Raw genomic sequence first — 14912 nt, 5'->3', positions numbered from 1 at the left:
AATGTACTTGGGTATACTTTTGGGAGAATTTGAGAACCTGAGCCTGAACTTCTGCTAGCTCCTGAGGCAGAAGCCAGAGCAGTGAGGTGCCTAGTCATTTTTACAGCTTCAAAAGACCTCACCACTCATTTTTGTTTTTGTTATTATTTATTTTTGATACATGGCCTTACTGTGTCACTCAATCTGGCCTCAAACTTATGATTCTCTTGCCTCAATCTCCCAAGTTCCTGGTTATAGGCACACCCCCCCCTCATATCTGAATTTATATTGCCAAAATTGAGAGACATTTAATGAGTGACATAAATTATTTCATATTCTCTTGGAGAGATTTTGAAGTGGAAACAGCATACATCTTTTGTCATAAAAATATTGGAAATAGTCATCTACTTTACTTCACTCCCGGTAATGGAGCTGAAAGAGAGGTGATCACTCTGACCCATGTGGGTCCTCATTTTTGTATTATTTGTAAAGGGAAATATGTGAAAATAGAGGCTTAGAAAGTACTCTTTAGTAAATCATTATTTAGTCATGATGACGGATGCCCTGCAGTTATTTAAATGATAGTTGTAAAGTTAAAAACATCAAACATGGAATTAGACTAGAGTACATGGATTGGATTGGCAGGCATTATTGGCCACAGTTGTTAGGAGACATACATATACTCTCATGTGTACACACACACACACACACACACACACACACACACACACACACACACTGGGGGGGGGAGGGGGAGGAGGGAGGGAGAGAGAGAGACAGAGGGTCACATACACAGAGACATATACACACAGATAGATACACACAGAGAGATATATCCTACATGGTGACTAAGGAATGAGACCCCCAACCCCCAATTTTTCTTTCTAATGCAAGTCACTTTTAGGGTGATCTAGAAAGGTGGAGCTTTTGGACCCCTTTGGTTCTGCTCCAAGCGAGTTAGGGGAGTCTCTTCATCTTTGCCCAATTTTTGCTTCCTTGTGTAAAGATGTGGGAATGTTCAACACATCCCAGCACAGAGAACATTCAAGGAGATCTGTCTGCAGCAGACTCCATGTTTTCCCAGTGCTACCAAGAACCCTCATGGGAGTCCCATGTGCATCAAGTTAAAGAGGTGCATGTTGGGTGAGTTTTGCCAATTTTACAGAAGTTGTCATATGGAGTTGTTATTAAAAAACTCAAGCTGTCTGTGGTGGGAGGCAAAGGCTCAAGTGCTGTGACAACATGTGTCCAGAAGGAACTCAAGGGTTGCCACCACCAGAAGCTGGAGGGGAGAAATGCAGGGCAGAGGAGAGCTACCATGATCAACAAGGAAGAACAAACAAGGTGTCCCCTGGGGACACTTGCTCATCAGAGGGCATACATTAAAATGTTGTGCAAAATGTCCATGTATATGCATGCCTACGAGATCCACCTAGGATGGAGAACCAATCAGGGAAAGATGGACCATGAAGCCCCTTTGAGTGACTCAGGAGGCAGAATCTGAATTGGGGGTAGGGGCTCCCCAGTTAACAGTGAAGAATGACACATAAACAAGAAACTCTGAGGCGAATGATAGGCTCTCTGCCCTCCCAGCGATGGCTACTCCTAGTTCTTGCTGGGCTGTGTACAGAGAGAAGGGTTGAGAAGGAGCCATGAGAATAGGTCGTGAAAGGCATCTATGGATATGATCTGTTCAGGAAGTAAGGGATTTGGTGGAGATTGTCTACGTGTGCCTCTGAGCATGTGCATATGCGGACACACCATGTGGACGTCACATCTGCAGACCCAAGAGTGATAACGATAGGGCAAAAGCCTAAGGCGTTCTCGCCTGTGCCTAGTTCCTCTCTCTCACCAGATCATGTTTGGTATTATATTGCAGCAAAGCAGCCTAAGTCTGAGCCTGAACTTCTGCTAGCTCCTGAGGCAGAAGTCAGAGCAGTGAGGTGCCCAGTAGTGTGCCTGAGTGCCCACCTGGAGTTGCAGCTCTTCAGCAGGCTCCTTGGGCTCTATCTTTGAAACCTTCCTTGGAGCAAGGCAGATGTGTGGCTTCTGAGATAAACTTGTTGTTTCCTTCAGGAGTCCATTCTAAGTCCAGGAGCTAAATTGGATGTCTTAGTGAGGACCTTGGGGTTCTAACACAACAGCAATGGAAGCAGTGTGTGTGTGTGTGTGTGTGTGTGTGTGTGTGTGTGTGTGTGTCTGTCTGTAATTGGATGTCTTAGTGAGGACCTTGGGGTTCTAACACAACAGCAGTGGAAGCAGTGTGTGTGTGTGTGCGTGTGTGCATGTGTGTGTGTGTGTGTGTGTGTGTGTGTGTGTGTGTGTCTGTCTGTAATTGGATGTCTTAGTGAGGACCTTGGGGTTCTAACACAACAGCAGTGGAAGCAGTGTGTGTGTGTGTGCGTGTGTGCATGTGTGTGTGTGTGTGTGTGTGTGTGTGTGTCTGTCTGTCTGTAATTGGATGTCTTAGTGAGGACCTTGGGGTTCTAACACAACAGCAGTGGAAGCACTGTGTATGTGTGTGTATACGTGTGTGTGTGTCTGTGTCGGTGTATGTCTGTGTGTGTGTCTGTGTGTGAGTCTTGTGTATGTCTTCGTGTGTGTTTGTATTTGTGTGTGTGCTTGTATGTCTCTCTGTGCGTGTCTGTGTATGTGAGTGTTGTGAGTCTTGTCTGTGTCTCTGTGTGTGTTGGTGTGTATGTGAATGTATGTGTGTTTGTATCTGTGTGTGAGTATGTGTCGGGGTGTGTGTGTGTGTGTGTATGGGTATGTGTCTGTCTCTGTGTGCTGACATGAAGTGGGGATACACAGTCATCTCAGTAGGACTCTGCACAGGAGCTGTAACAAAGGCTCCCAGAGGTGCTGCTCACTGTGGCAGCTTTGGAAGTACCTTGTGGTGGCTGTTCTTATGGCTGAGGTGTGGCCAGGCCCATGGGCCTGAAGACTTCCTGCCTTCTACTGAGGCAGTTTCCCAAGCACACATCCCACACAAAAGGAAGACCTTTTCACAACAGACTCTCCATAAACTGGTAAAACAAAAACGAGGAAAACAAAACAAACAAAAAGGAAAGGATTTAGTAGGCCTGGCATGGTGAAGCGGGACAGACAGTTACAGGTCTGAGACCCGTGTGGGGACTACAGAGAACTCGCCTCTCCTCATGCCAGGTCTGCGATGGCAGCTCCGGGATCTGGTTTAAAGTGCAGAGCTCTCAAGCACTGATCATGTGCTCCAAAGGCCAGGGTCCAACCATCTAAGGGCCAGGGGGCGTGGAGCTCACACCTACTCTAAGCTGGGAGGACAGGTGGCAGGTGTGGTCATATAAAGAACATTACAGGCACAGCACTGTGCATAGCCCAGCAGGCTCCCTTTAGATCCTGGAGCCTCGTCTTTAAAGACTTTCTTTTTAATTATGTGCATGTCCTGCCTGTCTGTGCATATGTACATGCCAGTATCAGGCCTGCATTGGTATCTTAGAGCTGCTGTAGGCTGCTGTGGGTTGTCTGAGATGTCTCCTCCTGTATTCTGCAAAAGCAGTCCATGCTCTTAATCACTGAGTCATTCTGGGCCCCTGGATCCTAGCCTTGACTACAGAGGGTCACATGATACATACAGACTAGGAGCGCTTCCTCCAGGAGCCAATGGGTTCGGCAGAGGGGGTAACATTTACTGATGGTATACTGTTTGACTTCACATGGCTCTTCCCAACTTTCCTCAGAGAAGGGAGGTTCTGGGTGATTAGGCAGGGGCTCTGGGCCAGACAGGAAGTAGCGCTCCTTGGTGCCAGACACCATGTTGGGGGCTCTTTCTCTATAAGCCCAGGACAGAGTAAGGCTGGCTTCTGTTTCTGGGTCAGGCAGAGCGGATAATCCCAGTGGGGGTTTATGAGGAACGCTAAGGCAGGCTCCCTGGTGCGGAATTGCTTCCCAATTTAGTCTCAATTCTCTGGGCAGCAGAGCCCTGTCAGGGATGTTGCAAGCCACCCGCTGGGCTTCATCCATTATGGTGGCACTCAGAGCCATACACTCTTAGGCAAGGGACTTACCCGCCCTCGGCAACTATTTCCCCTCCTCCGGAATAATGACACCTGGCCCACAGGGTCACTAATGAGGAGTAAGTGAAGACAGGTCAGAGAGCTAGGGACAGGGACCCGACACAAAGTACTTTACTTGTTTACATCCGCTCTGTGTCCCTCAAGCACCGCCTTCGCCTCTAGCACCCCGATGTCTAAGAACGCTCTTTCACTTGTTTCAAAGGCCACCCCCCTGAGTCTTCCTTCTTCCTGGTGGGCAGCGGCCTGGCCACACCCCTTTGTTCCCCTGACCCTTCTGTTCCTTCCATTACATTTTCATTTCAGCTTTTCAATTGATTTTATCTAGACAGATATGAAGCTCTGGGTTCAGGTAATTTTTTTTTTCTTTCCCTACTGGAAAAGGAAGGTGCATGAGTTTACCAACTGGTGTCATGGCGGTCACACACACGTCCACTGAGCACTCACCACCAATACAGCCATCCACTCCATACCCGACATGAACCGAGAGCTCGCTATGTGACAGGCACTGTGCTAGGTGCTGGGGTACCAAGAGGTAGGAGGCGTGGCCCAGGCCTCCGCAGAGCACAGGGAGGGAGGGTAGTGCCTGGATGTGGGGCTCCAGCTGTGAGGAGGAGACACTGTGTGTGAGTTCAGGTGGAGGCCCAGCCATGAGGAGGCAGCATGAAGTGTTGTCTCCCTTTGCAGCATGACAATCTAACTTTATGAGTTCCTGAAATTGCAGCTGCCCCTTTCAGCTGCCCAGAGGTTGGGCCTGTATGCTCACTTCTAAGGTGGGAATTGGTAGAAAACTGTGGCTTAGAATACAAGGGACAGTTTGAGGGCCTGGTAGTGAGTGCATCCTGGTGTATCTGGATACTTATTACAGATGGAGAAATGGTGGCTGTCCTATGCTTCCCCAGTTTCTTGGACTCCTCGGGCAGGCGAGTTTTGTCTTTAGCTGGGGTTGAGGCTGCGTTACTTTCTATGGGTTCTCAAGGGTTCTGTGCAACAACAGTGTGAAGCACCTAGCAGTGTGCCTGGCACATAGAGCCAGGACAGAGAGGTGACAAGAGCACTCATGAGAAATCCAAAGAAGAGAGAATAAAACTTCATGCGAGCTTGGATTTGGAGATGTTTGGTACTTACATCTGACCTTGGGTAGGGTTGATGATCAGGGAATTCAGAATCCTAAACAAAACAATGAAGCCACAGTGTGGAGACCTGGCTCAAGGACCCAGGCCAGTGGGCCGACACCCCCCGGTTTCTGCTTGTCCCCCCAGGCCTATGTGAGGCCGTCCCTTCCAGCTCTGTGCACCTTCCTCCTTGCAGGATGCATGGAACAAATTAGTCATTATGATTTTAAAGCCTGCCAGACACAGGGTGAGCTGAGGTGCAAGGAGCAAGAGGCAAACCATATCTCCAACGCTTGTCTTATGCAACCATGTCCGCAAGGGTTTGGAGTGGGTCACCTGAGACGCTTATTTTATTATCTATATCATGTGTGTTTCATTGCCCCTAAGCCAGGCTCCCTGAGTCAGTTGAGGAGTGGCAGGGTCAACCAGGATGGGAGCACCTAATGGGATGGTGGGACACCGTTGCAAGGTCTGGCACCTCAAGGTGCTGCTCCTCTGCATAGAGGTCTTTGGGACAGGTGTGTGAGGAAGGGCCCAGCTGCACACTGCCCCAGCTGGGCACACCCTCAGCTCACACCACAGCACTTGGGTCTGTCTGCTTCTTTATTCCCAACACTCGGTAGGGACAGAAATGTTTTCAACAAGTCACTCACCCCCCTTTTTAGGCATCTAAACAACCTATTCAAAGCATCTGCCTAATTGTCATTACTGGGGACTGTACCTCTGGGGGTCTCTAGGTGGTGGGGTACTACACAAACTCTCATCTCCCTGGGCTCTGTCCTGGGGTCTCTCATGCTGTGGTAGGCATATGTGGCCTCTCAGAGTTTACTGTCCTGCTTCTGTTAAGGGGCCAAAGACTTGGGGCTGTGACTTGACTTTTGACTCAGCCTGCACAGGCACCAGAGAGGGTGGTCAAGGGAGACTACCTGGACCCCGATGGAGGAGCAGCGGCTTTTGAGGAGCTCTTCAGCCTTGGAGACCAGGATAGCCTTGTCGCTGCTCCTTGTGGCACCGCTCTGAGTGTCGGCTGCGTGGCGCTGAGCCGCAGCTGTTTCCAGAGCCAAATTCATGGCCTTGTTGCTGTCTAGACTGTCCATGGAGTTGTAGAGGCCGCTGCGGCTATCTTGGGGCCATGGGGACATCCTCTGGGCACGGCTGTCCTGGTAGGCATCCTGTGTAGACTCTGTGCTGCTCTGGGCTGTCACAGAGATCAGAGGCTTGGAGGTGGTCCGTGGAGGCACCGGGGGAGGTGTCTTCTTGTAATTTGTGTAGGAGATAGCTGTAAGAGAAGAAAGCCCAGGCAGGTGAACACCCCCATCTAGCTGGTCCACAGCTCCGACGTGCTAACAGCTCAACAGCTCAGCTAGTCTGTTTCTGGACTTAGGAAGTCAGGAAATGGGCAAGATCCAGTTGTGCTTAAAGATATGTGTGTGGATAAAGATATCGGTGTGGATATGCATGTAACAATAGAAGATCATAAAAGCACCTAAGAATCCAGCACGGTTACTTAGAAGCATGATGTGTGTGCGTGTGTGTGCGCGTGTGCGTGTGTGTGTGTGTAGGATAGAACGCTTCTATACCACTAACTTCATGGAGGTCATGGTGTTGCGCTAATACCCCCTTTTATCACACCAGGTGAGGGACACAGGCCAGGTCCCAAGTCAGAGACAAAACTGAAACGCACACATGGGGAATCACTGGTGTGAAATCGTAGAGGCAGGTTGAAGATGTCAGCCAAATTTATTATCGAGTGACAATATTTGCAGTTTTCTCTCTTCTGATTGGATTTTTCTAAAAGTCTTTGTAATGAGCAGTTCAACACTGACAAATGAAATGGTGTGAGCTCACCACGCCAACGCACGGAGATTTTAAAAGGAGAACAGTGGGAAGGAGTGAGGAAGAAGGTGGTAGAGAGACCAGCCTGAGTTTTGTCTGCCCCAGAGAAGACACCTTGAGATCCCTTTTCTTTTTCTTTTCTCCACAGGTCTTTTGCTAATATGGACCTATCTCTTAAGGAAAGTTGTTAAATGCTGACAGCATTCTAGGCATCGTTCTCAGGTTCAGAGATACGCACAGTGAGACTCTTGTTCCACCCACTGTCCTTCTGCATCTCTGCCTTCTATGATGCTCGCACGCTGACATCTCCCACTGCTACCCTTTATAAATACTCTGAGACTCACACTTCTTGCCCCATGCTCCCTTGGCCCTAGGCTCCCAACCTTGGAAAGCCCATGTTATTGTCTGTAGTACCACTTTCTGAATGCGATTCACCCTGTGGGACAGCATCTCTTTTGGGGATTTTCTCGGTGTCTATTGGAATCCAAGCTCTCACTTGCCTCAGAGTAAACTGGTTCTAAAGTGTGACTGGTGCAGACGTATGTGTGGTATCTCCTTTGTTGCTCGTTTATCTGGTCCCAGAATCTGAGGTCCACATGACCACATCCCTGTGCTGGGTGGGATGTTCAGGCTCTTGAATCACTGCTCTGCCCCAGGCCCTACCCCTCCCTTTCTGAGAGCCCCCTGCCTCACCTCCCTGCCCCACCTCCCTGCCCTACCTAAGCTCTCCTTAGATTTTCCTTTCCTTTTTCCTGTCTCTGACCAGTGCTGTCTCCCCAGGCCTTTCCTGAGTCATTCTACCAAAGACCAGCAGCCCCATCCATCCTCTTCTTTAGTGCTGTCCATTTATGGGAGTCCAGGCACTTTTTTGTCTGGGAGACACCAATCTTGGTTTCCTCTATGTCCCACAGATGGAACATAACTTCAGCCCATATTTGCCAAAGACCCAGCAACCCCACGGTGCAGCCAATGTCACAGGTAGATGAACATGGGAACCCTGGAGCTTAATTCTAAAACAGGAATGCTGGGCTCAGTGTGGGACGCAGACAGAGACAAGCCACACACCTTGAAGGGTGAGTTTGTCTGTAAATATTTTGAGAATTGTTGTGTGCATCTCAGATAATGAAAGTAAAAGGCAATAATCTAAACGTCTTAAAGCTCACTCAGAGCATGTTTGGGGAGTCAAGGAAGAAACATTGAAAGTTCCCATGTGAGATTCCTGCACAAGGCAAGGTCTAGCCAGGACACTGACCAGGGTGGTGGTGGCTGGAAACACCCTGCTGGTGGGTACTGCTCTGAGTCCACACAGGGTAATATGGGTGGTTCAGGAAAGCAGGGAAGGTGTTGGAAGGGCAACGGTAAGAGCTGCTGTGCAATAGGGTCTGTCTTCAGAGGTCTGTGTGAGAAGGAAGGCCACCCACTCGAAGAGCCTTTGGTGAGCCGGGCGCTTCCTCACGCATCCACTGGGCCTGGTCATTGGCAGCCTGTGGGAGTAGGGCTCTAGCATTTGTCAGGGGCTTGGGGGAGAAAGTAGAGGGGGCCATCTGCTGGGTTTTCAGAGCCCTGCTCAGAAGCCCTAGATGTCCGCTGATTTCTATAATGACCTCTTCCTGTGGGCCACAGAGATTTGATGCTGTTGTTGATTGCTTAGAAAAAAAAAACCAAAAACAACCAAAAAACCAGATGTTGATGGTTTAAACCTGTATTTGAGACTCAAAGCTACCAGAAAAAAAAAAAGTCTCCATGGTGTGGCTGGCACTAGTGTGCCTTGCCTGGCCTCTGGGCTCTGATTAGAGATTTAAACTGGGTGCAAAGAAGGCAACATCATACGTGTTGTGCCCTGTCTGAGAGGGACTGTGCCAATCAGCAGGGCACTTAGGAACTGAGCAAGGCCCCGCCTTCCATGGATACACAAGGGCAGAGAACACACTTGTTAGCGACCTCTAGCTCTTACTTGTGAATCTGAGTGGGATTTGGGCACAACAGATCTACCCGAGATGCACGGCCACTGCCCCGTTGCCAGCTCACTTAGAGTGGGTCACAGAAGGTGCTGAATCACTCAGTCAAGCAGGGCCCTGTCCTCATGGAGGCTCCTCAGGGGCTCACCCACACTTCCATGTTGGAAGAACAGATTTGCACAACTGTGGTGACCCTCTCCTTCCTTCCCTCAGGGGACCCTGGCAGTGTCTGATGATGTTTTTGAGAGGAGAGGCGGACAGCTCTGAACTCCCCCTGCCCCTCCCCCTGCCCCTCCTCCTGCCCCTCCTCCCACACCCCCCCCCCCCCACTCTGCTCCTTGCCATATGGAGTCTGGTGCTGTTGAACATTCTGGGTGTTTAGATCCACTCTACCATGGGAACTTCTTCATTCCTGAATGTCAACAGTGATGAGGTTGAGGACCTCAGAGGAATCAGTCACTTTGTCTTTCTATATGCCTCTAATGCTCTGAGGCCACATGTAGGGACACATGTGGACAGGCAGATCACACCGCCTCCTGGCTGCCAGCTTTGGCCACGTTGGTCAGCGTGGGTCATGCCGAGTTTGAGAAGGCTGCTGGACTAGAGCACATATGTCCATGCTTGGAGGCCACAGTCCATGTACAGTCTCCATTTTATTAAACTCTTACTAGCTTCGTAGTGTATTTATCAAGGACACAGGCACTTATGTGCACACTCACAACAGGAGACATGGTAGGTCCACCTAGGAAGACCGTTTATAACGGTGGTTTCCAACCTACCCAGTGCTGTAGCCCTTTAACACACGGTCATGTTCGTGTTGTGGTGACCCCTGCCCCCAACCATAAAATGATTCTGTTGCTGCTTCATAACTGTAATTTTGCTCTTATTATGAGTTATAAACACTTCTAGAGGTACAGATTTGCCAGAGGGGTTGTGACCCACAGGTTGAGAACTGCTGACTTTGAGTGTCCATCGGATGGGGACTAGGGAGCCATCCTCCTGGCAGCACTTTGATGTGGTTTGTGTGCAGAAGGGAGATGTCATCCTTTCTGGCTGCATGTCTGACTTGGCTGACTGGGAGAAAGCCAGCAGAGCCAAGTGGAAAACATGGAGCCTGACTGCGGACTGTGCTCTTGGTGGACTTTTGCTTCGATACAATTTAATACACTTATTATTTTTGATGTCTTGAATTAGTTATTGTAACTGTTCAGCCCTTTGAAAAACAACACATATTGTTGAATATCTGAAACGCACCTCCATGTGGTCACAGTGGCAGAATCAGGATGGAAAACAAGTCATGACTGTCAGACCAAAGCTGAGCTACCCCTCAGGCATGCCATACACACACAGCATCTTCAGCAAGGCAGGCTTCATGCACTGCCCTCATGGTGCTATGAGAAATAACTGTATCATCCTTTCTACAGACATAAGATGATGTGATCTTGTGGCCTTGGGGAAACTATCCTCGTCCATCTCTGGCTGTCTATGTTACTGCTAAGCACTCAGGAGAGTAGCCATTGTGTTGTGGTCATCTAATGTCTTTCGTGATCCCTGTCCTCAGTGAGTATGGAGAGTAAATACCATGGCAACCTGGAGCTTGGTCCAAATTTGGTACTTCTTCAGGGATTGCTACCAAGTTACTACATGCATATTTATGAAATTCAATTGCGAGAAATTGAATTTCTATGCTCCTCATGAGATACCTGTACACACACACACACACACACACACACACACACACACACACCACACCACAACGTGGCTCTGGAAGAGTACCCTCTCCACACACAGCATACCTGCACTGGGGATATCCCCGCACCAACATGGCTCTACTTGAGATGCTCACCCACAGGCAGTGTGGCTCCATTTGAAACACCAGCATCATAATATGACTCCATATGGAACACCTATGCATACAGTGTGACTCTACGTGGGACACATGCTGACCCACAGCATAGCTTCATATCGGGTTAGCCAAGGAGAGTTGAATTCAACCCCTTTTATTGGGAAGGAGGCAACTTGAATGAAATGGGACAAGTTGTCCCATTCTCCTTTCCTTATGACGGTGACATGTCTTAGCTTTCCAGGCACATGTAACTGTCAATCTGTACCCAGACTCCAGGAGCCATTTCTGAATTCAAACTATCAGTCATTTGTGAGCTAATAAGGAGATTTAAAACCTGATGCTCTGTGCTGTGAAGCACAAATATATAATCAATGCGCAGTGTATTCTGAATGGCAGGCATCACCGTTCTTTCTGGATGTGCACACCACCCTTTGAGTCACAGCACCCTCTTAATTAGATCTTTAAGTATAGAAGCATAAAAGGAATTACAGTAATCAAGCCCGAGACCGCCTAGATGAGAAGGGGAACCAGAGAAACCAAACTTTGAAGGGAAAATAGATTTGACATAAAAGATTATAGACACTCTGACACTTTAATTAATGTTAGTCTCAAAACATAAGTAGAAATCAACCAAGACACCGGAATCACTTCCCATAGGCATTCACACAATAGTCTCCCGAAAGTTTCAAAACAATTATGTGGCCACACAAGTTTTGGGGCCACACTGAGGGTTAGCAGCTAAGATGCCTGTTTAGAATGTGCTAATTAGCAAAAGATTCTAGTGTAACCAGTGCTTAGCATCTCCCAGACAGGGAAATGAAGCGATGACAGCTGCTTTGCTGTTGAGACACTTCCTGTTTTCATTTTAACTATCTGCAAATCATGCCACACATTAAGAGCTTGTATGAGATGCGAAGAGCCAAGTAATACAATTTAAAATGAACAAACCACTAGCCTACAATTGCCCTCCCAAATCTACAGTTCAGTATGATACAACTTTTGCCCAGTTTCTTAAGAAAGGGAATTTTGGTTGAGGCATGTTGGCCCATGCTGTAGTCTCAGCATGCAGGCAGCAGAGGGGCAAAGAGCAAGAATTACAGACTAGATTGGGTGACACAGTGAGACTGTCTCAAAGAACCAGGGACTCTGTGTGGTGGTAAGTCATGTGGAGGGTCCTGGGGTTGATCCCCAGTGCTCATAAAGATCTTAAACTTATATGGGAACACTTGAAAAAAAATATCTAGTTGAAACCCATAGATTAGTAACTGTGACACACTAGGTGGCAACTGGTTGGGGGCATGGATTAATGTGTTGGGGACAAGTTTTGAACTGTGCAGTAGATAGTCCTGTTGTTTGCCTCATAGTGTATATCTGTGTGCACACACATTCACAAACATGAGTTTCACTCCAGCTCGAATATGAAGGGCATATATACTGCTTTGATTCTGGACTTGTATTAGTTTCATTGGGGTTTGAAGGAAGGCTAATTCTCTGTGGTACTTTGCTGACTTAAATTTACCGGTGAGATTGGCCTACTGACATAAATATACCTAGATAGCCATGTCTCTTAATTAAGGAAGAGTGGCTTTCCATAAAAAATTCAGGAACAATAAAGCAAATGCTTTATGCAGGGGCAGATGGCGCACACCTGACTTATTGATGTTTCAGAGTAAAATTAACATATACTAAATAAAGTGTGCTTGGAGGCCCCAAGCACACACCGTAGACTGCATTGTCATAATTTCAAGGTGAAAAGGACGAAATGAAGATAGAGATATTGATTTCCCTACAAAACAGGCAAGTGTTGTTGATTTGCCTTCTGTCTCATTTGAGACTGTCCGGGCAGACAGCCGATGTCAGCTGTGACAACAAACCAGTGTCCTTGGAGTGCAGTCCTCTGAGAACCTTCAAGGCCTAGGTGAATCAATAAGCGCCATCACTCTGAGCTGGCCAAGCATGGCCATCCAGTGGCACGGAGGCACACAGCTGGTGAGAGAATATGAGAGTGTGGGCGTCTGACTTCAGGAGGGTGGCTGACTTTAGACACCACAGGCACCGTGGCCGCAGCCACCTCACTGTGAAGGGTGAAGGGTCATGGCTCTCCTGCTGCATCCCACATCAAGTGCTAAGATGAACTCGGGGCAGAGCCAGAGTGTCCTTATAACAGATATTTTCTGTATATTCCAGCTGTAGAAGTTCATATGCATCAAATTCTCTGCTCACTATGGCATCCTGAAACAACCGCATGGAGCTTCTCACTGGATGGACAGGTTCACAGCACTGTTTGGTCTCTAGAAAGTCCAGCGCCTTTCTAGAAAGGGTGCCTGGACAGAAGAGGGAGTCCTCAAGACAGTGACTCATCAAGGCTCTGAGTGGCTATGGTGTCTGGAGGCATGACGTACGGGCCGAAGTGGCAGTTTGCTGTGTAATCAGAGGGGTGCTCAGTGCTGTTTGCCAGCTGGCTCTCGTTATGTCGCAAATGCTATTCTTTATTTAAGAGAATCTGCCTATAACTCCAGGGGATATAGAAACAAAGATGCAAATTTCATAATGAGCTACAAAGCATTTTTATAGAAGCCCCCCCACAGAAGTAGCCTACTGTGCACAAGTCTCAGCATACAAGGACAGCCTACTGGATGCTGGATGCTGCAGACAGGATAAGACATGACGCTGTTTCTCCTGTTCTTCTCCTCCCCTTTCTTTCCTCCCTCCTCTTCCATCCTCTCCATTCGGAAAACTCATTCACAAACCCCACAGTACCTGAAGGCTATGCAAGCATGCATACACACACACACACACACACACACACACACACACACACACACACACACACACACAGAGAGAGAGAGAGAGAGAGAGAGAGAGAGAGAGAGAGAGAGAGAGAGAGAGGAATCTTATTCAACCACACATTCATTTATTTACCATTTCCTTAAATAAATCTACAAACATTTAGCATGCCTCTAATATGTCACATGCCATTCCAGGCTCTGCGAACCCAGCTGTAAGAAACATCCCTGCCTCACAATGCTCTTATTCTAGTAGAGGAGAGAGGTGGCTAATAAAATGTGTTAGTGGACTGTCCATCATAGGATGAAGGACACACTGGAGAGTCCAGATGCTACTGCACCAAACCCTTGGCAGGCACAGGGCATGTGGGACCTTGCTGGCTTCCCTGCTAAGTGAAGGTCTGACTTACTGTCCAGTCAGTCCCAGATTAATAGGATTATTAAAGAAAGACGCATGGTTTTCCCAGTTCCAAATCTACTTGCCAGTGAAGATGTGATGAGGGGAACCACTTGGTTCTCAAGGCAGGAAGGGAATTAATTACTGAGCAGATGGCTTTTCAACACGAGCTGTGTATCCAGGTTGGCTTTGTGCCACGGCTATGTGAAGAGTTGTGTTCCACGTGAAGTTTAGGGATGAATACACATCTGTCCAGAAGTGGAACTAGCTTGCTTTGAGGAAGTCATACACTGGACAGTGTCTCATCTTTTTTCTTTCTTACATAACAAATTTACTTCTCATGAGCACCAATCCAGACAGAGAATAGAAACAGAGCCCTTTCTATAGCTGGGGTTTGTCTTGCAAAGCAAGCATCCTCCCATGTGATTTGACATAGCAGAGGCTACGTTTTAGGAATTCTGTGCATGTATCAGTGGGTATAGAGATGAACACCGGGTATCTAATGGTCAGGCAGTGGTTTGCACAGAGACGTTTGTCCTGGAGACCACCAGTCTGCTCCTGATGCATCTACAACTGGAGACCCAGTGTGATGGGATTCCTATGCTGTGTTCACCAGGCATATCTGGAATGGGGTGTCCTGAATGACCCTAGGAAACCCAGAGATTCTATTAAGTCCTCATCTGTGGGTTCAGGACACCATGAGAATGTGGCTACATGTGGATGTGAGAAGCATCTGGTGAGATGGGTCCATAGGACCTATGACTTTCAGCCATATTTTTTTTCTCTTCAGCAACTCTGGCTTCCTCACTGGCATGTCCTCAGTGTTCCAAGAGTGTCTGATCCCAAAAGTTTGTGAGGGGTATTTTCTCAGGTCTGCACAATCCAAGGCACCAGTAACAGGTTTCCCAGCCTTGCTGGTCTGCCCTGGCTATCATTCTCAAAGCAT

The 14912-nt window shown here is 48.1% G+C and overlaps 1 protein-coding gene across 5 annotated transcripts in view; it reads right to left on the bottom strand.

Moving 5' to 3' along the window:
• Nucleotides 1-14912, bottom strand: part of DLGAP2 (DLG associated protein 2) — a 704261-nt gene that overhangs the window by 24912 nt on the left and 664437 nt on the right. For 4 of the 5 annotated variants that reach the window (XM_084758843.1, XM_084758842.1, XM_084758844.1 and 1 more), the window contains 2 exons: nucleotides 6070-6422; nucleotides 5157-5198 (listed from right to left, as the gene is read on the bottom strand). In XM_084758843.1, coding sequence (XP_084614969.1) covers nucleotides 5157-5198; nucleotides 6070-6422 — 395 coding nt within the window. The remainder of the gene's footprint in view (nucleotides 1-5156; nucleotides 5199-6069; nucleotides 6423-14912) is intronic. The other variant, XM_084758846.1, reaches the window with a different exon arrangement.

This window comes from Acomys minous (genome assembly GCF_964271855.1).
Source record: "Acomys minous genome assembly, chromosome: 15".
In the NCBI taxonomy this organism is placed as follows: domain Eukaryota; kingdom Metazoa; phylum Chordata; class Mammalia; order Rodentia; family Muridae; genus Acomys; species Acomys minous.
The sequence above is the reverse complement of the archived record's forward strand: the minus strand, read 5'-3'. Positions and strand labels throughout refer to the sequence as shown.